The 26,422-nt window shown below is 41.1% G+C and overlaps 1 protein-coding gene across 2 annotated transcripts in view; it reads right to left on the minus strand.

Moving 5' to 3' along the window:
- Positions 1–26,422, minus strand: part of CSMD3 (CUB and Sushi multiple domains 3) — a 1,168,516-nt gene that overhangs the window by 56,773 nt on the left and 1,085,321 nt on the right. For both annotated transcript variants that reach the window (XM_005287288.4, XM_008168301.4), the window contains 3 exons: positions 16,398–16,580; positions 13,322–13,498; positions 8,036–8,215 (listed from right to left, as the gene is read on the minus strand). In XM_005287288.4, the coding sequence (XP_005287345.2) occupies positions 8,036–8,215; positions 13,322–13,498; positions 16,398–16,580 (540 nt within the window). The remainder of the gene's footprint in view (positions 1–8,035; positions 8,216–13,321; positions 13,499–16,397; positions 16,581–26,422) is intronic.

Genomic DNA, 26,422 nt, shown 5'->3' on the forward strand with positions numbered 1-26,422 from the left:
ACTAGCTATGTGACTGCTCTGCAGATCTCATGGGGGGACATGCTCTTTTGGCCCATGAGGTTGCCAAGGATTCTGAAGAATGCACCTTGATTCCTTTAGGACCAGGGCTGTTGGATGGCTTGTGTGCCTCAGCGATGCATAGTCCAATCCATCTAGTAATGGATGCTTAGATACTCTAAACCCTTGGCACCTGGGGATGAAAGGAAATGAAAAAGGAGACCCATCTCCTTGTGGATTCTTTACACTTGATATATGTCTTTAGTGTGCTTCTGCCATCTGGGGTGTGCCACTGCTTCACAGTCAGGTGCTGTGCCCATGGGCAGAGTGAAGGAAATCAGAGGCTCAACGGGATGTACTGTTAGGGCTTTCAACACCAGTGGTAGGTCCAACTGAGGGAAGATTGGTCCGACCGCTGGTCTGGGCATTCTGATTGCTCTGAAAAATCTGGATACCTGAGGGTTCTGCCAAGGAGCCTAAGGATCCTACTAATAGTACACGACTTATGGCTGATACCTGGTGAACTACCCTGCTGGGTAAAAGGCCCTTATCTGCCCCTTTCTGAAGGAAGTCGTAAGTGGCTGGAATCCCAGGATCCCTTGGATATGTGCTGCACTCTTGGCACAACAAACTGAACTTGGTCTACATGGACAAGTACGTTTACTGTGTGGAAAAACTCTCCTGAATGAGAGCAGAGTCCTGATTACTTTGGAAAATAGGCCGAGTGTGGCTAATACTTCTCTTTCAATAGCCAGGCTGTCAGTTAAAGGTGACCTGGGTCTGGATGGAGAAAGGAGCCTTGGAAAAAAGAGGTCTGGTCTTGTCTAAAGCTGCAATGGTGGCTACAGCCTCAGTTCTATCAGATCAGAAAACCAGGGTCTCCTTGGATGGTAAAGAGTTAGGGCTGTCACCCTTCTCACCTTACCTTTTGGAACACTTTCCCTAGGAGAGAAAATGGTAGGAATGCATATTGCAGGCCTTGTGGCCATCTCTGTGACAGAGCATCTGTCCTATGGACTTAGGGTTTGCTTCTCAGGTGAAGAATTTCTGCCATTTTGCATTGCTGTAATTGTCAAACAGGTCAAGTTAGGGGAGACCAAACATATGCGAGATCAGAGTGAAGACTTCCCTTGTTCAGGCATCATTCAGAGTAGTTGACTTTGTGTCTACTGAGCCAATCTGCTTTTTGGTTCAGCTTTCCTTTTATGGGTATTGCCTTCAGGGAAGGTGATGTCTTGTCTGTCCATTCTATTGTCTCCATTGCTTCTGCATTTAGAGCTACACTCCTGGTTCTCCCTTGGTTGTTCCTGTACGCAACTGTGGTCATGTTGTCTGGTTGGTCCAAAAAGTGATTGCATGCTAGGTAGTTCTGCAATCTCACTAGTTGGAGAGCTCTGAGCTCCAAGAACTTGATGTGGGAGTTCCTTTCCCCAGATCTTCAGTTTCCCTACACTATTCTGGGTCCCAGAAGTGTTCCCCATCCCTTCCAACTGGTGTCTGTTGTAACAACCTGCAGCCCTAGAAAGGATATGGGAAAATTCCTGTGGATGTTCTCTGAGACCTTCCAGCACCCTAGGGGATTCAGCACCCCTGGACTTGGTCTTGCCTTAGCTTGAGGGAATGGGCCCATACTCTCAGAAGAAAGGTCTGATATGTGACCTCGCCACTGGGAGACCCATATGTGCAAGATCAAAAGGCCCAGTGACTTGAGACACTGAACTGTGGTTGGCCTCGTGCATTTGTCCAGCATGGATATCAGGCCCTGGATCTTCTGTCTAGTGATGGGTAGATCTTTGCCACTGAAGGGTCTATCTCCATTCCCAGGTAAATTCTGTTTGTCAAGGAAATCGGTGAGTTTTTTCCTGGTGTTACTGCAAAGCCATAGGCTTAAGAACATAAGAACAGCTATACTGGGTCAGACCAAAGGTCCATCTAGCCCAGTATCCTGTCTTCCAACAGTGGCCAATGTCAGGTGCACCAGAGGAAAGGAAATGAACAGAACAGGTAATCATCAAGTGATTCAAGTGATTGCTTGGCAATCAAGAGTCTGGGCTCTGGCACTGCGTGTTGTGGCCTGTGAGCTTTGCCTTGCTGTGACTACTACATCCACTTAAAACTCTGGGTGCAGAGGGTGGATCATAAGGGAGAGTCTTTTTCATGTGTAGGATTTTGATGGCTTGGAGGAAAATTCATGTAGATTTCCTTGGAAAAAATCTGGAGCAGAAGCTTCCCCTGCCAGGGTAACAGTCCCTTCTTGGATACCCTTGATGTTGGTAGCAACCTGTAAATTTCTGTTCTGGCTTTGATAATGAGGATTGACACTTCTTTTCAGTCTCAGCTACTAATTTTTCTAATGTTTCCCCCAATAGCTCATTACCTGTAAGTTTGGATGCACCATTTAGAATGAGTAATGACTATTCCTGGGTATAACGTGAAATCCTTGCAGCCACCAAGTTAGAATCCATTGCTGGTCACAAATCACATCAATTGTTTGCCCAACACAGGACCCGAGACATCTTACTCCAAGCAAGGACCATGCCCCTAGAAAATGAGCCTCTTGTTTACCATGAATTAGGTTTTCCTACTAAATGTATGAAAAAACTTTGGTCTGGACAGTTATAGATGAAGCTTTTAAATTGCTGTGCAGTGTGTCCTATGGTATAAGCAGTGATGTCCTATGGTATAAGGGTCTTGGAATGAAATCCGCTTCTGAAGGTGTGACCTATGTCTGCTGCACCAAACTCAGGCTCCCCAAATCAATCAATCTATCTATCTATCTATCTATCTATCTATCTATCTATCTATCTATCTATCTATCTATCTATCTATCTATCTAAACATTTTAGTTTAACATTTGGTTTAATGAAGTGTCCTCATTTGCCTCAATGGAAAGAGAAAACACGTATCGCAATAATGCTTGAAAGGAAAGATATTTTATTTGTAAGTTCCTTGCTGGTCATCATGGAACAGTTTGCAGGGTTTTTTTTGTGTGTTTGTTTGTTTTTTGTTGTTGCATGTGTGGTACATTTCCCCTTGGCTGTTTACAAGATGGAGGTAGCACACTATTCATCCTGGTCTAGGGATCACACAATAGACGAGGGGTAGTGGTAAACATGCCTCAATTGTGAAAAAAGTTGCTAGCTATCCCCTGGCACCTGAAAGGCTGCTTGCCTGCTCCCCAAGCTAGACAGCACCCAAGTAAGTGCTGCAAGAGCAACCTAATATCACCTGGATCCTTACACAGGAAATCAAGAGCACTTTGAACATGGGAAGGGATTTCTCATTTACCACTCTGTAATCCCATGAAAATGCAGCCCCCAGGGTAGTGGAATCCTCAAGTGCCTCTGTACTGGTCACGGACTTCCTGAAGAGCTCAAGGCTTTAATGTGGAGTCTCCTGTGGAGCGGGGAGGCATGGAGAGAGAGCCCCTTTCCCAGGCAGAGCAAGGGTTTATGTTTGATGATCAGAAGGCAAAATTCCCATTCTGATGCTGCCTCAAATTTGAGCTCAGTTCCCTGGCACAGCGAGGGCCTTTGGCTGAAAGCCAGACAGGCACAATTTCCATTAGGCTGCAGGCTAAGACAGGGCTGCACAGGGGGCACAGGCTTCCTTGCATGCCTGGACACGTTGCAGAGTGGGGAGGGGCAATGTTACACAGCACTCCATCTACACTATGAGCCAGGGGTATGATTCCCCTGCTTGTGTACATATATTCGTGTTAGCTCTCATTGAGCATATGCAAGTATAAACAGCAGTGTAGCTCAGTAGGATGGATAGCAGCAGTGGAGGCACAGCTGAGCTACGCTGAGTACATACCCTCTGATTTCAGGTGGGTTGGTTCTCAACAGGGCTCAGCTGTGTCTCAACTGCTGCTACCCGTGCTACTGAGGTACACTGCAGCTTATACTCATGCTAGCTTGGGTATGTGTCAGAGGCGGATTACAGTTTTGCGGGGCTCTGGGTCAGAGCAAGTGGGGGCTCTCCCCATCCCTTCCTCCTGCAGTCCATTCTGTCCCCATCTGACGCTCCTCCCGGGGAGCAGGATCGGGGTGCAAGGGCTTCTTACGCCCACCCACCGGTCATGTTAGGGGGAGCAGGGTCAGGGCACGGGGGCTTGCCCCACTCTGCTCATCCAGGGCTCCTGCTGAGGGTGAGCAGAGTCAGGGCATGGGGGCAGGAGTGCTGGGCAGGTGGGAGAAACCCCCGCGCCCCAACCCCGATCCCTGGCAGGAGTGCCAGGCAGGCAAGCGGAGTGGGGCAAGCCCCCACGCCCTGACCCCGGCAGGAGCGCCAGGCAGAGTGAGTCAGCACGTAAGGGCATCCATTTCCTGAGCCCTCCATTTGGCTGGGGCCCGTAGGTAGGTTTCCCATTGGCCCAGTGGCTAATCTGCCACTGGTATGAACCACCCCTAGCTCATAGTGCATAACCTGTGAAGGAGATAAACCCCAGCAAACACACCCTCGGGCGAGAAGGCAAAGGAGAAGGGATTTAGCCCCTGATTTTCACCTTACTTTTTTAGTAACTGCTGCCTTAAGAAGGAAACACTTGCTTTTGCTTTTTGGGGTTCCAGAGTCTCTGGGTTTTGCAGAACTTAACCCAGATGATCACAAGAATCCTCTGGTTCACTGTGTGCAGAAGAAGAGCTGTGTAGGTGCCCTGCTTCTTTCCATTGGGGGCAGCGGGAGAGGGAACCAATAGCCCAGAAACAGTCTCATCTTTATGCTTCTTTATGCCTCAGGACTTACCTTCTGGGTCAACTGGAGGAAGGTCTCCTTGTCCTCCAAGCCTCCCTCCTGGTTCTGCTCTCGCTCTTCTAGTGGGGTTTTTCTTTGGTGGAATCAAGGATAACTGGTGGGAAGGCACCAATATGCCTGTCCGCTCAGAGCCCCATGTCCTAACTGAGATGGGGGTGGGTGGTTGGGGGCAGATTGGGCATTTTTTACTTTCTGCTTGACTTGAGAAAGGTGCTTCACATTCAGAGCACTGTTTGGATTTTGTTCATTGCTTGCACAGCTGTTCTGCTATGACGGGAAGGGGGCAGAGGAGCTCAGCAGGGAGATGCTGCAGTGGATGCTCTGGGTGGCTGTGACCACTGTGCTGCTCAGATCCCAGACCAGGAGGAGGTGAGGAGACTTGAAAGCAAATTAAAATGCTTTAACTGTCCCCAAAATAGTTAAAAATAACAACTCTAAAAGAAAAGGATGGGAGTGAGTGAACCACCATTTATTTGCTGCCACAGAGGCAGAACATCTGACAGCAAACAGGAGAAGGTGGTATGGTTAGCACTGGCTGTGCTTCAGCTTTGAACTACCTCCAGAAACTGCAGACAGGAGGAGTTGAGGCAGACAATGGGCTGCAGAATGTCTGTTGGCAATATAGGGGAAGCAGGGTCAGGAAAGAATAAGTAAATGACCATAGCATCAGAATGAAGGAATAAATGAATAAAAGTGAACACTGCCTTGTCAAGGTTCTATCAACAAAAACAGCTGAGATTGAACCATTAATAATGTATATCTGCAGTGGATTCTGCTTGGAATTTCAGTTGAAATTGGTATTACAAAAACAAAGTGGATTTAAGACAGTTTTGCTGAAAAGTACAATGCCTGACTGACATTTACTTGTGAATGAACGCACACATCCTTCTCTTGTGGAGAATAATGAGGGAGAATCATATATATCTAGTATTTCAGTGGCAGCTGGAAAATAATGTTTGCATACTCTGAGCAGTTCATTGTTCACTTATTGTATCTAAATTGTACCAAATCCTCCTAACAGTAACAAATAGCTATTATATAGTCCAAATAAATTATTATATATAATACATTCCTTTTGATTACATATTCAAAATAAACAATAATATTAGTTTAAAAGTGAATATTACTTTTGCATTGCAAAGAAATTTGCATGGAATAAAATAGGGAATTTCTGACAGCATCAGAGATTTCACATATGATTATTATTTAATATTTGTACAGTGAATACGTATGTATAGTGATTGATTGACAGAAAAGAAGAGTGTATCTTCCCCAAAGAGCTTACAATCTCTGTCCCTCATCTGAAAGTTGAACTTTTCTCTTCATACTCTGGTGTATACCCCCTACTCTCAGTTAATGTCCTTTGGGTAACAGCAGCCCAAATAAGGTAGAGCAAAGTGAAAGACAGGATCAGGGACCTGGCTTCCCTCTGATGGTCAGTAACAGAATTGGCCAAACACAGAGTAAAAGTGAGGTTCTGACTGATGCCTCTGATTCTGCCCCAGACAGAATTTCTCCTTGGGCTCCAGCCCAAATTGAAACCCCCCAACTCAGACCTCTCCAGCACGCCCAAGGGAGCCCAAGACTGGACCTTATTCTAAAATAAACATAACATTTGATGGAAAAAGGGAAGAGAGGAAACATAAAGGCAGAATATGTAAGAGAATCCATCTTGCATTGCCTGACTATTGTGTTCCTTAGCAGATTGATAGGACAACTTTCATTTAAAGAAACAGAATTATTGATACATACACCTCAGATTTAATACATAATAATTCTGATTACAGTGCCTGGGAACTATGGTAATAGGCAGTACAGAAATCCTATAAGCAGACATGCGGGGAGAGAGATATAAATCCTTGTGTAATCAGTTTTGTATGCAAAAACAGTAGTATTTGATGATGGTTAGTAATGAAAAGTAAACAGAAGAAGAGCATTTTCTTGAACAGCAAAAAATTTGGAGCACTTGAGATTGAACTGCATTCAAAGCATTGGGAGCAGAACTGAAAAAATACCCACCCTAAAACACTGGCATAGCTGGGAGGAGGTGTCAAGGCTCGGTAAACCATACATGGAAGAAGAAGAAGAGAATAGGGATGGAGATGCAGATATAAGAGTTTTCAGTTTGAAGACATGAGAGAGAATGAGCCCATCCAGGGGGAAGTATAGACAGAGAAAAGGGAGGATTTATCAAATATTCCTATGAGATAACTCTAGAAAAGTTGGAAGGAAAAAGAACTACTTGCCAACACCTGGTTGCAGGTGTAATTGGCTAGGTAGGAGAAGAAGGAAGAGTCCCACAAGGCTATGGACGAAAGGATCTTAAGATGGAGGGGGGAGACTCACTATGTCAAAGGTAACAGAAATATCAAAGAGAATGAGCCTGAGAAGATGCCCTTAAATTTAGCAAGGAAGAGGTTGTAGGTTACTTTGACAATAGCAGTTTTGATTACATCAGTAGAATAGTTTTTTGATGGTATATTACAATAAAATTCAGTTATAAGCTGCCAATTTTTTTAACCACAGGCTACACCAAGAACTTCCCTGTAATACCTGTAAATCAAGAATGCATGTGCTAGCAGAGAGGAAGTGTGAAGGATCACAGGATTTATTCTTTTGTTTTTCCAAGTCCCATAGGAAGGAGGCAACATCAGATGCCAAACAAATGTACATTAGGGCATCTGCTGGAAATATTTAGACTTTGCTGCTGAAAAACATGCTGAGTATATTAATACTACTGGAGAGTGCTGAATTTCTGCACCCTAAGCAAGGAAAGAATTGGCCAAAGATCCTGGTAGGAAGGACAAGATAATCCAGTGCTATCCAGCCATGGAAAAAATCATTTACTGGATTCTAGACAATTAGAAAGTCCAATACCATGTAGGTTCACAAAAGATACTGCTGAAATGTATCATCTCTGGTAGATTAACATTATGCAGAAAAAAAGGCAAACTCCATTAAAAGCAGGGAAGTCACCTGAACTGTCTCTTAAGCAGAAACTTAGTAAGAGGCTCCTGAGGGCCCCAGTAAGATCTCCAACACAACACTGCTAACACTTTACATTTATGGAACAAAATAAAAGACACAAATGGTAAGAAAACAATTTTTAAAACCCCCAACTCAATTGACCGTATAGACAAAGTAAATATTAACGTGTCCAGACATGTTTAGTCTTCGGTTATAATGATGAATGTTTACTTAGTTTGACTAACATGTTACAGTACAAAATAGGTACAAATGTCACACAAAAAAAATGTTCTGATACCCCAAATCATTGTGATACCTTTACAAGTTGGGATTGTTCCACTCCATGTGCTGTTGGTGGTACAGGTGCGAATTATGGAGCTGTTCATTTCCATTGTATAACCAGGTTGGCACATGTAGGTAACATTTTGTCCAACAACATAATCATCACCATATCTCAAGCCATTGGCTGGTACACCTGGGTCTCCACAACTGATTACTGAAAGTAAGGAGTTGAAGAACATGGTAAATCATTAATGTGACTATGTATCTGAGGAGAAAAAAGCACTGTCAAATTAATGATTTATTGCCAAAAATATAGCAAAAGTTTATCTCCAGCTACATTAGGTAATGTACATTAATTCTCTACCTAACACAATATGTGGTTACATAGAGCAGCTACATTTTAGGGAAAAATTAGTACACCTGTTCAAAAGTGCAAAAAATGGATTATTTTAATAACTTAAATGTCAGGATTAGAAAATGGCCGTTAGAAATCAAAGACACTAAAAAGGAGTAGGTAGATGAGGAAAAGCAGATTGTTTCAACAAGGACCACACAGTGTGAAAGTCACTCATCTGGATCTCCTTAAAGATTATACAGACATTTCTCAAATTAAGAAGGGAATGACTGCAATGAGGAGGAAAAAAAAAACCAAAAGTTTGACCTCTGGCAATAAGGGACCTGCAACAGACTGAGGAAGAGTATCCATCCTCCTGTTCCATGAAAATCAGAAAAAAAGTTTCCCTGATCCAGAACTTTGAAAGTAAACACTTAATGAGAATGCCAATTTACCATTGACAAGGAGGAAATAGAGGCTGAAAGAATAGGACCAGCTTGTGATGTATTTCTTTCACAGAAAATAAAACCAGGACACAATCATCCTTACAAATAACAGATATGTCTTAAAAACAACCACCCAGAAATCAAACACTCCCAGCTCCTAATTAAGGAACAGGAAGGGGAGAACATAAAGAAACAGTTGGTGGGAAGATGGGCACAGCAGAGCAGACTGATAGTCTCTGTGCTATTGAGGAGGATGAAAGTTTTGGGGAAGGAGAACATCAAACTGGAGCGGAGGGAAACAATCCCATATTTGGGATTGTCCTTCCAGATGATGTCATGGTATCCTCTCGCACTGAGAATACCTCTCCATTGGAGGGAACCCCATTTCTTAGGAAAAGACAGGTAATAGTAATGGGGGATTTGAGCATTAGAAATATAGAGAGCTGTGTTTGTGATGACTAAGAGAACCACATGGTGAATTCCGTGCTGGATGCGAAGGTCGTGGATCTCTCGAGACATCTAGACACGTGTATGTGTAGTGCTGGGGAGAAGTTGGTGGTTGTGATACATACAGATACCAACAGCATAGGGAAAGATGAGAGAGAGGTCCTGGAAGTCAAATATAGGCTACTAGAAATTGAAGTCCAGAAACTCCATGGTAGCATTCTCTGAAATGATCCCAGCTCCCCGTGCAGTGCCAGCTAGACAGGGAGAACTGGAGGGTCTCAATGCACGGATGAGATGACTGTGTAGGGAGGAGGGGTTTAGGTTTATTAGGAACTAGGAAACCTTTTGGGAAAGGAGGAGCCTATACAGGAAGGATAGGCTCCACCTAAATCAAAATGGAACCAGACTGCTGGCATGTAATATTAAAAAGGTTGTAGAGGAGTTTTTAAACTAAGGGCTGGGGGAAAGCCAACAGGTACAGAAGAGCACATGGTTCAGACACAGACATCCCTTATGGGATGATCTATAAACAGGGATTCTCTATATCCTAGTAAGGAGGAGAGGATAGACGGTCATGAAGTACAGGTAAGAACTGAAGAGAAACAGCCAAATGAAAGAATCCTAGGCAATTACATCACATACTGGCAGGCAACTAAAAAGTGAGAAATTTTATAAGTGCTTGCATACAAATTCTAGAAGTCTAAATACTAAGATGGATGAACTTGAGTGCTTGGTATTAAATGAGGATATTAATATAATAGGCATCACAGAAACTTGGTGGAATGATGATAATCAATGGGACACGGTAATACCAGGATACAAAATATATAGAAATAAAAGAGTAGGTCATGTTGCAAAAAATCTTAAATGAATCAAACTGTACCATAAAATATCTATGGATAGAAATGCCATGCTAGAATAATAAGAATATAGCATTAGGAATATACTACCAACCACCTGACCAGGATGGTGATTGTGAAATGCTCCAGGAGCTTAGAGCATAAATATAGAAAATGTATTAATCATGGGGGAGTTCAATTATCCCCATATTAACTGGGTACATGTCACCTCAGGATAGGATGCAGAGATAAAGTTTCTTGACACTACAAATGATTGCTTCTTGGAGAAGCTAGTCCTGGAACCAACAAAGGGAGAGGCAATAATTGATTTAGTTCTAAATGGAGCACAAGATATGGTCCAAGAGGTGAATATAGCTGAACCACTTGGTAGTAGTGACTGTAATATAATTAAATTACTATACTTGGGGGGTGGGCGGAAAGAAACACCAAAGAAGTCAACCACAGTAGCATTTAACTTTGGAAAGGGAAACTATCCAAAAATGATGATGCAAGTAAAATGGAAATTAAAAGGTACAGTCACAAAAGTGAAATGCATGCAAGCTGCATGGAAACTTTTTTAAAACATTGTACTAGAGGCTCAAATTAAATATATACCCTAAATTAAAACAAAAATAGTAAGAGGACCAAAAAAGTGCCATCATGGCTAGAGAACAATGTAAAAGAAGTGGTTAGAGGCAAAAAGACATCCTTTAAATATGGGAAGCTAAATCCTACTGAGGAAAATAGAGAGTATAAACTGGGGCAAGTCAAGCATAACAGTATAATTTGGAGGTCAAAAAAGGAATTTGAAGAGCAACTAGCCAAAGACTCAAAAAGCTAACAGGAAAAAAACAAAAACAAAACAAAAAATGCTACATCAGAAGCAGGAAGCCTGCCCAACAATCAGTGGGGCCACTGGAAGATCGAGGGAGAATTCATGGAAGGAGAGGCTAAATGAAATCTTTGCATTGGTCTTCACTGCAGAGGATGTGAGGGAGATTCCCACAGCTGAGCCATTCTTTTTAGCTGACAAATCTGGGGAACTGTGAACAAACTGAGAAATTCAACAGTAATAAGTCACCAGAACCAGATGGTATTCACCCAATAATTCTGAAGAAACTCAAATGTGAAACTGCAAAACTACTAACTGTGGTATGTAACCTATCATTTAAATCAACTTCTGTACCAGATGACTGGAGGTGACACCAGGTTTTATTTATTTATTTATTTATTTATTATTTTACACCAGTTTAAAAAAAAATTAAAAAAAATATAATAAAGGTTCCAGGGGTGATACTGGCAATTACAGGCTAGTAAGTCTAACTTCAGCACCAGGCATATTGGTTGAAACTATAGTAAAGAACAGAATTATCAGACATATAGATGAACAATATTTGTTGGGGAAGAGTCAACACGTCTTTTGTAAAGGGAAATCATGCCTCACCAATCTATTATTATTCTTTGAGGGGTCAACAAACATGCACAAGGATGATCAAGTGGATATAGTGTACTTGGTTTTTCAGAAAGCCTTTGTCAAGATCCCTCACCAAAGGCTCTTCAGCAAAGTAAGAAGTCATGGGATAAGACTGAAAGTCCTCTCATGGATCACAGAGGCAGGAAGAATGGAGCTGTAATGTAGTTCTAGCACTTACAAATAGGTGCCAAAAATCGGTTTCAGTTCCTTTGAGGTCTTATTGGTGAGGTTAGCCTATCATTCACGACTTCCAAGGAGAGGATTCTGTGAATCTGTCTCTCTCTCTCGATGAGAGAGAGAGAGAGAGAGAATGGAAAAGTGCTGAAAAGTGCTTAAGAGGCAGCAGATTTAAAACAAACAAAAGGAAGTATTTTTTCACACATCCCACAGTCAACCTATGGAACTCTTTGCCAGAGGATGTTCGTGAAAGCCAAGACTATAACAGGATTAAAAAAAGAACTAGATAAGTTCATGGAGGATAGGTCCATCAATGGCTACTAGCCAGTATGGACAGGGATGGTGTCCTTAGCATCTGTTTGCCAGAAGATGGGAATGGGCAATGGGATGGATCACTTGATGATTACCTGTTCCATTCATTCCCTTTGGGGCACCTCGCATTGGCCACTGTCGGAAGACAGGATACTGGGCTAGACTGACCTTTGGTCTGACCCAGTATGGCCATTCTAATGTTCTAAAAGGACAAGCACAGGCCAGTGTGGAGTGAGGTTAAATCAAACAATCTGAAGAATGCTTGGTTTTGTTATCTGAACCTATAATACTAAAACAATATGCCACAAATTCAGGGAAAGCAAACAAGTTTTTCATGAACTCATATATTGTCTTGCAAAAACTGTCAATGGCTGCAGTTTCTTTTCTGAAACTGTGGTCAGTTAATACATTGTAGATACCAATTGATAACACCATTAAAATAAATTGATGTCACAAGTACTGTATGTAGAATCTTCAAAGGTCAGGCAATCACACTTGAACACTACAACAGAAACACTTGAAAAGTTATAGATTGCAATCACTGAGCAGGAAATATAGTGTAAGAAGTTACAGAAGATTTCAAATGTCAAACAAAAGATTGAAATGCACACCACAAACATATTATGCACCCTCTTAGAATACTTATAAATAATAAACAAAATGGCAGCTAAAACAATTATCAAGTAATAAGATAGAAACACTATTCCACAGCTTGCTTTTTTCTTTTGTAAAAACGATGAACCATATAGAGACGGATAAAAAAGTCTTATACATTTGTAAATGAAAATTAGTTTTTTCATGGCAAAGCAATTAGCGATTGTATTTTATTCCTGTTTCACAAAGAAAACATGCTCAGCAAGTGACCAGCACATCATCACATGACCAGATGCATCACACAAAACACACACAAAAACGAACACTAACACCACAAAATATGAAACAAGAAAATACCTTTTTACCATTAGAAGAAAGTTTAAGTGGGCAGAATATATGAATATACAATTGCCTTAAAATGTAATACTAGTCAGTATGTTTTAACTCAACTTTCTTCAAACATTTTATTCTTCATATTACACTTACATAATATTTTCATGGTTGAATATACTTTGTTATGTAAATTACCAAGAGTTTCTGAAGTGTTGTGAGGGAAAGTAAAGCTGTCAATTAATACCTAAATTCTATATTATTGTATTTACAAGAATGAAGAATTTAATTAAAAACACTAAAGCAATATCTAACTGGCCATAGTTATGGTTAAACATGAAGACTATTAATTGAAGATTAATCTTACTTGTGCAATTTGGCAAGGATCCAGACCATGTTCCATTGGCAGTACATTGTCTCACAGAAGATCCAGAAAGTATGTATCCTTCCATACAGGAATAAATTACCGAATTAGAAAATGTCGTGCCATCTATACGAAATACTTTCCCATTAGCAGTTGTTCCTGGATTACCACATTGCACAGCTATAAAATAAAATGTTAAATGTATAAGATGTTAAAATGTTAATTTACAAATAAAATAATGCTCCTGCTGCTAGCATGTTTAAGGGATAGGAGTCTTTGTTAAAGCTGAAAATTTAGCTTTCAAATCCTGTGGACAATGTGTGATGGGGATGGTTTATTACATTTATATATACCAAAATTTATTTTTATCTTTTCCCTTGGAGAATAATACCTAGGAAATTACACTTAAAAAGCCTATGGTAAAAGAAAGTTATTTAGGTTGCAAAATCAAGCACAGGAAAGCTCAAAAATGCCAGATTTACCATTACCCCTACAACCTCAATTCGGTCCATTTGTGAGTATGCATTATGATACCATCTTTAATTACATGATCACAAACTAATTTTTTTCCCCACAGGACTGTGCCTCGTTCAATGCACAGGATGGAGGCTAAAAAGGAAGAATTAACACTGTACAAGCAAGCACTATAAATCTAGAATTTCCTAACTTTCCAGTGCATGGCTTTTCACCTAAATATCATTCTTTAATAAATATAATATAATATAATATAATATAATATAATATAATATAATATAATATAATATAATATAATATAATATAAACAAACAAAACTAAGACAACAGCTGTCTTTATTCCGTATACATACCTCCAAGAGGATTTCTAAGTTAAATGAATAATGAAGCATCTTAGATATCTTGAAATGTAAAATAATATGATGGCAATCCAGTTTGATAGTAGAGAAGGAAGAAAGCTCAGTTTGGGTGATCATGTCCCCCTACAGCTTATAAGATATGTATTTATTTATTTATTACTTTGTATCAGAGTTGCATCTGTTCATCAAGAAGAATATTAAAAGCGGGTTTGACCACACCGCACCTAAAGCTGGCGTTATCCATGCTTGCCGGAGGAAGGCAGCAGTGCTTTATGGTGGGGTGGGAGAGGGAACAAGGTCAGAAAATGCTGCAAAAAGGTTGGTGATGGGTAGAAGGCTTTAAAGGTGAAAGCCCTGGTGTTGGAAACCCCTTTCTCCATGCAGCAGGGGGCTTGCACCAGGAGGTAGCGTTGAACTCGAGTAGATGCCACTGGCGCTATGAAGCCGTGGCATATGAGGTTCATGGTGGTAGCATGAAGATCCTTGGCTCCGGGCACAAGGCTGAGCTATGAAGAGTTAAGAGTTCTTCCATTTTCAGGACTCGGAACGCTGGTCACCGATATGGCTCATCAAGAAGGGACGGGTGTTGCGGTACATGGCATTGGCAACCCATTTGTAGGAGTCCTCAATGATCCTTGCATGGTGCAAGGGACAACCGAGTTCATTTGGAAGGATGGGGGTTCACCTAACAGACTCGGGGGTGTGACATGTTGTTTGGCTACTATACAAGAGGCAATTGGAAGATGTCTGGGAACCTGACTGGGTTTGTGGGGAAGGCAGCCCAGCTAATTACCGGTGCCTCCTTGTGGTGGATATCCAGTGCAGGTACTCCATATGGAAGGCATCCAGTGACTAGATAAATGGCCCGGTAAATGACTTAAAAAGGAGGTGCTGGTTAAAGGAACGGAATGGTAAGGGGTTTGGAGCACCTATGGTTGGAACGGCAGGGAGCCAATACCCCTTTCTTATAGCACACCTTAACCCTCCTCCGAGGGGGCTGGATAGTAAGGACCTGGATGGAAAAAGAGGGGGAGCTGGTGGAAGCCCACAGGTAATTATGGAATAAACAGGAGGTTACCTGCACTGTACACTGTTATCTACCAGGTAGTCCCAAACATCTAATAATAAAGTTGCGACCTGATTAAATCCATACCAAGTGTGTCCTGTCCTTCTTTGGGTATAGCCGGACAACGTTAATTAAGCTGTCTCCTTCAAAATGAAATGACTATCTCTTAAAGACAGAGCAATCCATAATACTAAAGTGGATAATAAGAGAAAAGAGGCTCTTAAATTTTCCTCTGCTATTCAGGAAGCTTTTTTTCTCTAAAAGGGTCTGTTGGGAATTACTTCTTATTTGTGGAATCAAGATTACTGAAGTACCACACATGATTCTCAATAAATATCTGGTTAGGTCTTGTTTTTATGGTAATACATCTTGCTTCACAATTCTAGAGTGATTCATTTTAAGTAACTTAGTTTGGGTTTTTCATTTTCTAATAGTGAGCAAGATATATTAATCAGTAAACAAAATTTATAGTTTAATCATTTATGACATATTATATGTAGTATAATGAAATTCTACAAACAATTGAATTTCTCCTTTCACTGGTATTCATATATACAATAGCTGTAACTAAGGATGAAGCAACCAGGAAAGCATCTGTCAAAAGAAAAAAACAATATTAAAAAAGTGAGGTCTACAGTGCTTACCTATTTTTTCCTCCTAGGAAAAAAATATGTAGTTGGTACAAACTGGTGGAAGGAGTAGGGGAGAGAGAAAGTAATGGTTGTCTCAAAGACTAAGAATTTATCATCTCTAGTTACTGATTTGAACTGTACCCAGGCGACCAAAAGCCATTACTATCTTATAGCTGTTTGAGTCTCTGTATGAAAAGATTTGTGCTCTCAAGCTAGTACCCAATGGACAAGTATCTGCATCACAAGAACTATGATATACAATTGGCATTCTGGTCAGCACTTACAGCAGAAATGGCATGATTCAACAAGCATGGAAAGTGAGCCATTGTCTCAGTGCTAGATGTTGTCTTTCCAGGGCAAAATAGAGGTAATACAGGTACACTTGTAAGCAGATACAGAGAAGGCTACTCTTCCACTGCCTGTACTCTATCTGTCCTGTGGCTAAATCAAGCAGTTTAACCTCCAGGGATTTCACTCTGGCACCTTTCATTGTCATTACTTTCATTTTAAAGATATATACATGAAATGTATTTTCCTTTTGTGATTTACCTTTACACTCTGGTTGTCTTCCTGTCCAGGTTCCATTTCCCAAACATATTCTTTCTTCTGACCCATGAAGGATATAACCAATCTCACAGTTGAAACGCACAGTACTTTTAATTTTAAAATCACTGTCTTCTCTAGAACCATGACCTGGGATTCCTGGATCCCCACAAGAACCAGCAGTGTCACCTAGAATTTTAATACAAAGATTTTCACATGAATATAATATTTGATACACTATATTACTATATCAGTACTGTAGGACTATTTTACAGCTACTGACTTGAACTATAAGACCCAGATTTTTAAAGGTATTTAGGTATTGCTTCCCATTGTTTCCCTTTTGAAAATTAGATTGGGCTCTTAAATCAGTTAGGCATTGCAACACTGAGCAAAGCAAAGCCTAAATACTTTTAAAAATCTGGGTCCAGGCCCTTTACTTGGCTTTTCAAATGATTTGGTAGCTACCAAAGATACCTTTGTAACCAAGATTTAACTGAAGTGTAAACAGCACACAGAAATTATATGTTTCTCTGGTAATGGGCCAAGCTTGTGAAGGCCTTACACTCAAATTGATGGCTTTTCCATGTTTGCATTTATACATGTATGTAATATGATAACTTTTGAATGCTGCATCCAATCAATTCCAGAATTTCCAGGAATGTACTAGGCATTAATGGCCAGAATCCTATTGATTTGCAGGGAAATCAGGGGGGGGAAAAGAGAGGGAAAGTGGAGCCCCCACTACATTATTAGCACAACCAAAGCTTCAAGTACCTCTGCAATTTTCTATGGATCAAACAACATGTTTATGGCACCAATTAACTCTTTTCATCACTACTAGGGTGACCAGATGTCCCGATTGTATAGGGACAGTCCCAATTTTGGGGTCTTTTTCTTATATAGGCTCCTATTACCCCCCACCCCCATCCTGATTTTTCACACTTGCTGTCTGGTCAGCCTAAGCACTACAGAACAATACCCCTGCTTATCCTCCAAGTGGAGTTCAACATGTTGACACCTGACTGATTTAACTCCCCAACAGAAGGAATAATGGAGGGACAGATTTGGGGGCATAAAGTAAAAGGGGGTCATGCACACAGCCCCTGGCATGGGAAAGACTGGGGTAATCCTGGTATGGGGTCAGTGGCCAAGAGGAGCAAAGAACCCCTAGCATAAGAAAGAAGGTGGCAATCAGAAAATAGGGGACTGACATCCGGGGGACAGTGGGAAATGGGGAGGAGGGGGCAATACAGATTCACACAGAGACCCAGCCAAGGGGGAGGATAGGGAACATGGAGGAGGAATGGGGGCACAAAACCCCCAGTGGCAGGGAAATTGGAAGACCCTTTCCATGCTTATTGAATCCTGACATTTCTGCCCTGGGTCCAGGTGAAATGAGGGACACAGAGAACTCCTGTTATGGGGGAGGGTGGGGAGAATAGGGGACCTTGGAATGGGAGAAGGGAGGCTACACAGAGCCCCTGGCCTGGGGAGAAAGGTGGGAATGGGGGAGAAGGGTATGGGGCTGTGACAGTGTGCCCCATAAGGCTTTATGGGGAGGGGGTGCTTATAAATGTATGGATGACATAGCTGGAATATGTTTTGTGCTGCCTGTGCCATGTAACATATCTCCGTAAAGGTTATGGTCTACTATATCTATTCATCCTATTTGTACATATATATCATTTTCTAAAAGGTTATGGTCTACTATATCTATTCATCCTATTTGTACATATATATCATTTTCTACTCGAGGTTAAGAATATGGGCTGTATACTTGCTTGATTTCTAAGTAAGCTTTGTGAGGCATTAGGTCAGCTTCTTTAGGAAGGAATTTGCCAGGTTAAGTGCCTGATCAGGAAACACTTGGGGAACAATGCATCTTGGAATGCTCCAATCCACATGAGAAGTCTTCCTGGAGACATGCAAGATGCCATGTGGACAATGGCGTCGGCCTGCAAAGACTGAGTCATTCAGGGGCATGTGACTTGCCCAGGTGACTGCAAAACTCCATCTTGGAGCTGGACTTTGCATAGGAGGGAGGAGGGGGGTCTCCACCCACAGGAGAGAGTCTATTTAAACCTGTGGGAGACCCCTCCATTTTGTCTTCAGCTGGCTAAAGAAGGAGCCTCTCCAACCCCCCCAGGATATTTGAAGGAGACTGAAACAAAGGATAGTAACTACAGGGGGTGTGAGTGATTGCTGGACCCAGGCTAAAAGGAGATTAGCCTGTAAAAGGGAGCACTCTGGAACTGGTGAGGAAATTATCTGTATTCAGTTTGATTAGGCATAGATTTGCGCATTTTATTTTATTTTGCTTGGTGACTTACTTTGTTCTGTCTGTTACTACTTTGAACCACTTAAATCCTACTGTCTGTATTCAATAAAATCACTTTTTATTTAGTAATTTACTCAGAGTATGTATTAATACCTGGGGGGAGCAAACAGCTGTGCATATCTCTCTATCAGTGTTATAGAGGGCAAACAATTTATGAGTTTGCCCTGCATAAGCTTTATGCAGGGTAAAACGGATTTATCTGGGTTTAGACCCCATTGGGAGTTGGGCATCTGAGTGCTAAAGACAAGCACTCTACTGTGAGCTGTCTTCAGGTAAACCTGCAGCTTTGGGATAAGCGATTCAGACCCTGGGTCTGTGTTGGAGCCAGACAGGAGTGGCTGGCTCAGCAAGACAGGGTGCTGGAGTCCTGAGCTGGCAGGGAAAACAGAAGCAGGGGTAGTCTTTGCACATCTGTTGGCAGCTCCCAAGGGGGTTTCTGTGATCCAACCCGTCACAGGGGCAAACACAACCCCTGTGAAAGAGGGAAATTGGTGTACCCTGGTATAGAGGAGGGATTGGGGAATATGGAGGGAAAGAGGGAAATAGGGGAAAACACAGAGACCCTCCATGAGGTTAGAATGTGAGAACTTTTGAATGGAGAGATGTGGTAATGACAAGGCACACACAATTCCTGGTGGGGGGATTCAGAAACCTAGAGAATGGAAGTCATGAAAGAAAGTGGGAATGGGAGTGCACACAAAGCCATTAGCATGTGGGAGTAATGGGGGACCCTGGGTTAGGTAAGTGGGGGGGCACACAGAACCACTGGCAGGGAAGAGACTGGGGGACTTGCAGGGAATCCCTGAAATAGAGCGGGATGAGGGGATGGCATAGGAAGAGCTTGTGGGAGGGATATGGAGAGACGCAAAGACCCCTGGTGTGTGCAAAAAGCTCAGCCTTCCCAAGCTACAAAGTGCTTGTCCCCCCTAATTTACACCATTTTATGTTACACTAGGACTCACCTGAGCTAAATGGCTAATGATTTTGTATTAGGGTTTAGTTCCACAGCTTATTGTGAGAACCATAAAAATTGCCATGGTTCTTCATTCAGAATACTTATCCGAGGTCACTGATTTACAGATGAAATTCCTGTTCAATCAAGTTCCTTGTAATACATGTTTTCTAATGGTACTGGAGTGCATACTTCACATTTTAATGTTATCACTGGAGTGGCTACATTACTGCCATTGTACGTGAGCTTTAGTCAGCATTTTTCTTAACACCAACTATTTGTCATGGTTTTTAGCTACTTCCAGCTGAAAGACAGTATGCTGAATAAAATCTCATTTCAGCTGACACGCTATTTATGTTTTACAAAGTAGATGGTGGGAAAAAGTTAACAGTTTTGCCATTTCTAATATACATAGAGCAAAATAAATGTTTTGCAAACAATTCGTGGCCAAGATTTTTTGAAATAAAAGTCTAAAATCCATATTTAGGACCCTAAATAAGTGTCATGATTGGGGGTGAGGGTAGAGCTCCCAGCAGTTCCCAGTCTAACCAGTAACTTATTTGGATGTCTAAATACAGACTTAGGACCATAATTACAAGTTCCTATTTCTGAAAATCCTGGCCACTGTCCTTTTTGATAAATATCTTTGAATTAGTTTTGGACAAAAGCACAGTTGACTACACAGATAACCAAATTTAACTCTGGACTCAGCTGGTATAAATTGGCATTCAATTCTTCAACGAATTCAGTGGACCTATACTGGCTTACAGCAGCTGAGGTTTTGGCCCAAAGACATAAAGCACACAGATTTGGTGACATTTTTTACAAATAATAAAATGTACAGTCTCTTACACTAACAAGGATCTAAAGGAAAATCATAATATCATTGTTGAGCCAAATTCTGCTTTCATTTACACTGGTATAAATCTAGAAATACAACTAGTGAAAAATGCACTTACCAGAGCACATCAAATTATGCCTTTATATTAGCAATAACTGGCTAAATACATGGCAGTGCTAAAATGTATGCATAAATGGGGTAAATAAAATTCTCTCTCTCTATAATAACCCGTGTAGGTATTTATCTGAACTTAAATATCAGAGTCATAAGGACATGCTGTTAACTGTGGGAAACAGTGAGAACCCAGGGCACTCACATTTGACCAATGAATGACAGATCCCTGGCACGTATGGACTCAGTGGAGTTTACGAATAACTGGGGCATTCCAGGTGGGAGGTTAGTGACAGAGAGACAGCCCTTGCCAACCAGCCCCATCAGCACAGAAGGGTGCTGAATGCAGACCAGAACTAGCAGAGTGATTTTACCTATTTCCTCTCTTCACCAACAGAAACATCTTTTGAGTTGAGTAGTGAGCATTGCTGGCACATGCTGGCATATATCACATTGGTAGATGTGCAGGTGATAATCACATCAGCCATACCATCAGGGGCTCGTTCACCTGCACATCTATCAATGTGATATATGCCATCATGTGCCAGCAATGCCCCTCTGCCATGTACATTGGCCAAACCGGACAGTCTCTACGCAAAAGAATTAATGGACACAAATCTGACATCAGGAATCATAATACTCAAAAACCAGTGGGAGAACACTTTAACCTGTCTGGTCATTCTATGACAGTCCTGCGGGTGGCTATCTTACAACAGAAAAACTTCAAAAACAGACTCCAACGAGAGACTGCTGAGCTGGAATTGATATGCAAACTAGATACAATCAACTCAGGATTGAATAAGGACTGGGAATTGCTGAGCCATTACAAACATTGAATCTATCTCCCCTTGTAAGTATTCTCACACTTCTTATCAAACTGTCTGTACTGGGCTATCTTGATTATCACTTCAAAAGTTTTTTTTCTCTTACTTAATTGGCCTCTCAGAGTTGGTAAGACAACTCCCACCTGTTCAGGCTCTCTGTATGTGTGTATATATATCTCCTCAATATATGTTTCACTCTACATGCATCCGAAGAAGTGGGCTGTAGTCCACGAAAGCTTATGCTCTAATAAATTTGTTAGTCTCTAAGGTGCCACAAGTACTCCTGTTCTTTTTGCGGATACAGACTAACACGGCTGCTACTCTGAAACCTATATACAAATGCGAGAAGTATGGGTAATAAGCAGGAAGAATTGGAAGTGCTCATAAATAAATACAACTATGACATTGTTGGCATCACTGAAACTTGGTGGGATAATACACATGATTGGAATGTTGGTGTGGATGGGTACAGCTTGCTCAGGAAGGATAGACAGGGGGAAAAGGGAGGAGGTGTTGCCTTATATATTAAAAATGTACACACTTGGACTGAGGTGGAGATGGACATAGGAGACGGAAGTGTTGAGAGTCTCTGGGTTAGGCTAAAAGGGGTAAAAAACAAGGGTGATGTCATGCTAGGAGTCTACTACAGGCCACCTAACCAGGTGGAAGAGGTGGATGAGGCTTTTTTTAAACAACTAACAAAATCATCTAAAGCCCAAGATTTGGTGGTGATGGGGGACTTCAACTATCCAAATATATGTTGGGAAAATAACATAGCGGGGCACAGACTATCCAACAAATTCTTGGAATGCATTGCAGAAAACTTTTTATTTCAGAAGGCTGAAAAAGCTACTAGGGGGGAAGCTGTTCTAGACTTGATTTTAACAAATAGGGAGGAACTCGTTGAGAATTTGAAAGTAGAAGGCAGCTTGGGTGAAAGTGATCATGAAATCATAGAGTTTGAAATTCTAAGGAAGGGTAGAAGGGAGAACAGCAAAATAGAGACAATAGATTTCAGGAAGGCAGATTTTGGTAAGCTCAGAGAGCTGAAAGGTAAGGAATCAAGACTGAGGGGAAAAACAACTGAGGAGAGTTGGCAGTTTTTCAAAGGGACACTATTAAGGGCCCAAAAGCAAGCTATTCCGCTGTTTAGGAAAGATAGAAAATGTGGCAAAAGACCACCTTGGCCTAAGCACGAGATCTTGCATGATCTAAAAAATAAAAAGGAGTCATATCAAAAATGGAAACTAGGACAGATTACAAAGGATGAATATAGGCAAACAACACAGGAATGCAGGGCCAAGATTAGAAAGGCAAAGGCACAAAATGAGCTCAAACTAGCTACAGGAATAAAGGGAAACAAGAAGACTTTTTATCAATACATTAGAAGCAAGCGGAAGACCAAAGACAGGGTAGGCCCACTGCTCAGTGAAGAGGGAGAAACAGTAACAGGAAACTTGGAAATGGCAGAGATGCTTAATGACTTCTTTGTTTCGGTCTTCACCAAGAAGTCTGAAGGAATGCCTAACATAGTGAATGCTAATGGGAAGGGGGTAGGTTTAGCAGATAAAATAAAAAAAGAACAAGTTAAAAATCACTTAGAAAAATTAGATGCCTGCAAGACACCAGGGCCCGATGAAATGCATCCTAGAATACTCAAGGAGCTAATAGAGGAGGTATCTGAGCCTCTAGCTATTATCTTTGGAAAATCATGGGAGACGGGAGAGATTCCAGAAGACTGGAAAAGGGCCAATATAGTGCCTATCTATAAAAAGGGAAATAAAAACAACTCAGGAAACTACAGACCAGTTAGTTTAACTTCTGTGCCAGGGAAGATAATGGAGCAAGTAATTAAGGAAATCATCTGCAAACACTTGGAAGGTGGTAAGGTGATAGGGAATAGCCAGCATGGATTTGTAAAGAACAAATTGTGTCAAACCAATCTGATATCTTTCTTTGATAGGATAACGAGTCTTGTGGATCAGGGAGAAGCTGTGGATGTGGTATACCTAGACTTTAGTAAGGCATTTGATACAGTCTCGCATGATATTCTTATAGATAAACTAGGCAAATACAATTTAGATGGGGCTACTATAAGGTGGATATAACTGGCTGGATAATGGACTCAGAGAGTTGTTATTAATGGTTCCCAATCCTGCTGGAAATGCATAACAAGTGGGGTTCTGCAGGGGTCTGTTTTGGGACCAGCTCTGTTCAATATCTTCATTAACGACTTAGATATTGGCATAGAAAGTACGCTTATTAAGTTTACCGATGATACCAAACTGGGAGGGATTGCAACTGCTTTGGAGGACAGGGTCATAATTCAAAATGATCTGGACAAATTGGAGAAATGGTCTGAGTTAAACAGGACAAATGCAAAGTGCTCCACTTAGGAAAAAAATCAGTTTCACACATACAGAATGGGAAGAGACTGTTTAGGAATGAGTACGGCAGAAAGGGATCTAGGGGTTATAGTGGACCACAAGCTAAATATGAGTCAACAGTGTGATGCTGTTGCAAAAAAAGCAAACATGATTCTGGGATGTATTAACATGTGTGTTGTGAGCAAGACATGAGAAGTCATTCTTCCGCTCTACTCTGCCCTGGTTAGGCCTCAGCTAGAGAATTGTGTCCAGTTCTGGGCACTGCATTTCAAGAAAGATGTGGAGAAATTGGAGAGGATCCAGAGAAGAGCAACAAGAATGATTAAAGGTCTTGAGAACATGACCTATGAAGGAAGGCTGAAAGAATTGGGTTTGTTTAGTTTGGAAAAGAGAAGACTGAGAGGGGACATGATAGCAGTTTTCAGGTATCTAAAAGGGTGTCATAAGGAGGAGGGAGAAAACTTGTTCACCTTAGCCTCTAAGGATAGAACCAGAAGCAATGGGTTTAAACTGCAACAAGGGAGGTCTAGGTTGGACATTAGGAAAAAGTTCCTAACTGTCAGGGTGGTTAAACACTGGAAGAAATTGCCTAGAGAAATTGTGGAATCTCCATCTCTGGAGATATTTAAGAGTAAGTTAGATAAATATCTATCAAGGATGGTCTAGACAGTATTTGGTCCTGCCATGCGGGCAGGGGACTGGACTAGATGACCTCTCGAGGTCCCTTCCAGTCCTAGAATCTATGAATCTATGAATCTATAAATTATTAGAATGTGATCTTTCTGCACATGTGGGAAAAAATGCACAGGACCCTATCTATTCTAATTCATTGGTGCTTACTAGCATTAGAAAATTTCCTCATGCGTATGAGTGAACGAACTAGTTGTAGATATGATAGCCAAAATGTTTCAAATTTGGACCCCTAAATTTAGGTATCAAAATCTTTCTAGGGCACCTACATTTATTTATTTAGATTCCCATGACCCCAATCATTAGAGTATTTGAGGAGCTTGATTTTCAAAGATGGTGAATATCCACAACTCCCCAAACCCAAAATACAGTCAAGTCAATGGAGGTTCTGAATATTCAGGATTTCCAAAATCCAAGCCGCTTATTGAGGTGATTAACTTAAGACATCAAGTTTGAACATTTTGGTCACTACGTTTTATGCATTACAGCAAAAGTGCCCTAGGTAAAGTGGTTGGGGTCATAACTTTGGATACATCCCCTACATTTTGTCCATCTTGTCTATTTAGATTGCAAAACATTCAGGGCAGGGAGTGTCTATTACTCTGTATTTGTACAATGCCCAGCACAATGATCCCCATTCTCAACCAGTTCCTAGGTATTACCACTACTACTATTACTGCTACTTTTATTGTGATTGAAGTAAAAAAGGGCTTTGTGCCTTACAAAAGTGTGTCATAACTTTTCCTTATAAATTAACCCCATTATGCACTCTGATCTGCCATCTTTTTGTTATTAATATACAGATTTAAATCTATTTGTTAAAAAATGTCTAGGAATGATTGCCGTGACCATCTAGGGGAGGTTAATCACAGTCCAGCTTGATGGAATGTTATAGTGGACTAGCAAAAAGACCATCTATTAGTGACTATTTTTATCATAAAACGATAGTGGTAATGGCTCCAATAGTGTTATATAGACAATAATTATGTTGACCTCCTAATTGCAGGGATTCAACGATGATTTTCTCGGTCTACATGTCGATACTTTCTGCCCCCACATCTGGACCAAATTTTCTGCTGGCATAACTCCATTGATGTCACTAGAGTTACACCAGAACTACACCATCAGAGAATTTGGCTTTCCATTTTTATTGAAGGTGTCCATGGCCAGACAATTTATTTAAATGCATGACAGTGACTTTGCTCATGTAACAGTAATTTTGAGTTTCTGTGAGTTCCATAATAACTCTGCTCTCTCCAGATGAGATGTGTGTGATTCCTGAAAGGTATTTGTCAAAAAACATCAGATGATGTCAATGAGACACCTCAACTCCTACTAGCTCTAGATATGAAGCATAATTTAAAATGCAGATGGCCAGGCAGCAGACTGCTTCATGAAACACATGACAAACCTATGTGAATTCCTGCCTACGTGTAAAAAGGGCTGTGAATGCGCTCACTTTTTGTCTCTTTTTTGTATGGCTTTCTAATATGCTCCATGAAACAACCTAGGCACCAGGTCCTAGTTTGTTTCTGTATGTATGTATGTATTTATTTATGAAACATCAAATTAAAGTTATAGACAATATTAGTGAAAAATAATGACTCCACATAATTTCAGGTTGCCAGAGCTAGTATTGTTTTATTTTCAGATCTAATATAAGTGGGTGACATTATTAAGGTTCTACCCACTTTATACCAAATCTAAGTTTTGCTCAATGTGACTCACATTTGAATCTCTGCAAATACAGAAGTATATAGAGGTTTCTCTTATAGAATTTGGCTTTATTTTTTTCCTAGATGCTGATTTGACCTTTGAGCTTCCTCACAGTATGTGTGAGAGTGTGTGTGAGAGAGAGAACATCTTAATTATTTTTTTAAATTGT

Source organism: Chrysemys picta, chromosome 2, assembly GCF_011386835.1.
Source record: "Chrysemys picta bellii isolate R12L10 chromosome 2, ASM1138683v2, whole genome shotgun sequence".
NCBI lineage: Eukaryota > Metazoa > Chordata > Testudines > Emydidae > Chrysemys > Chrysemys picta.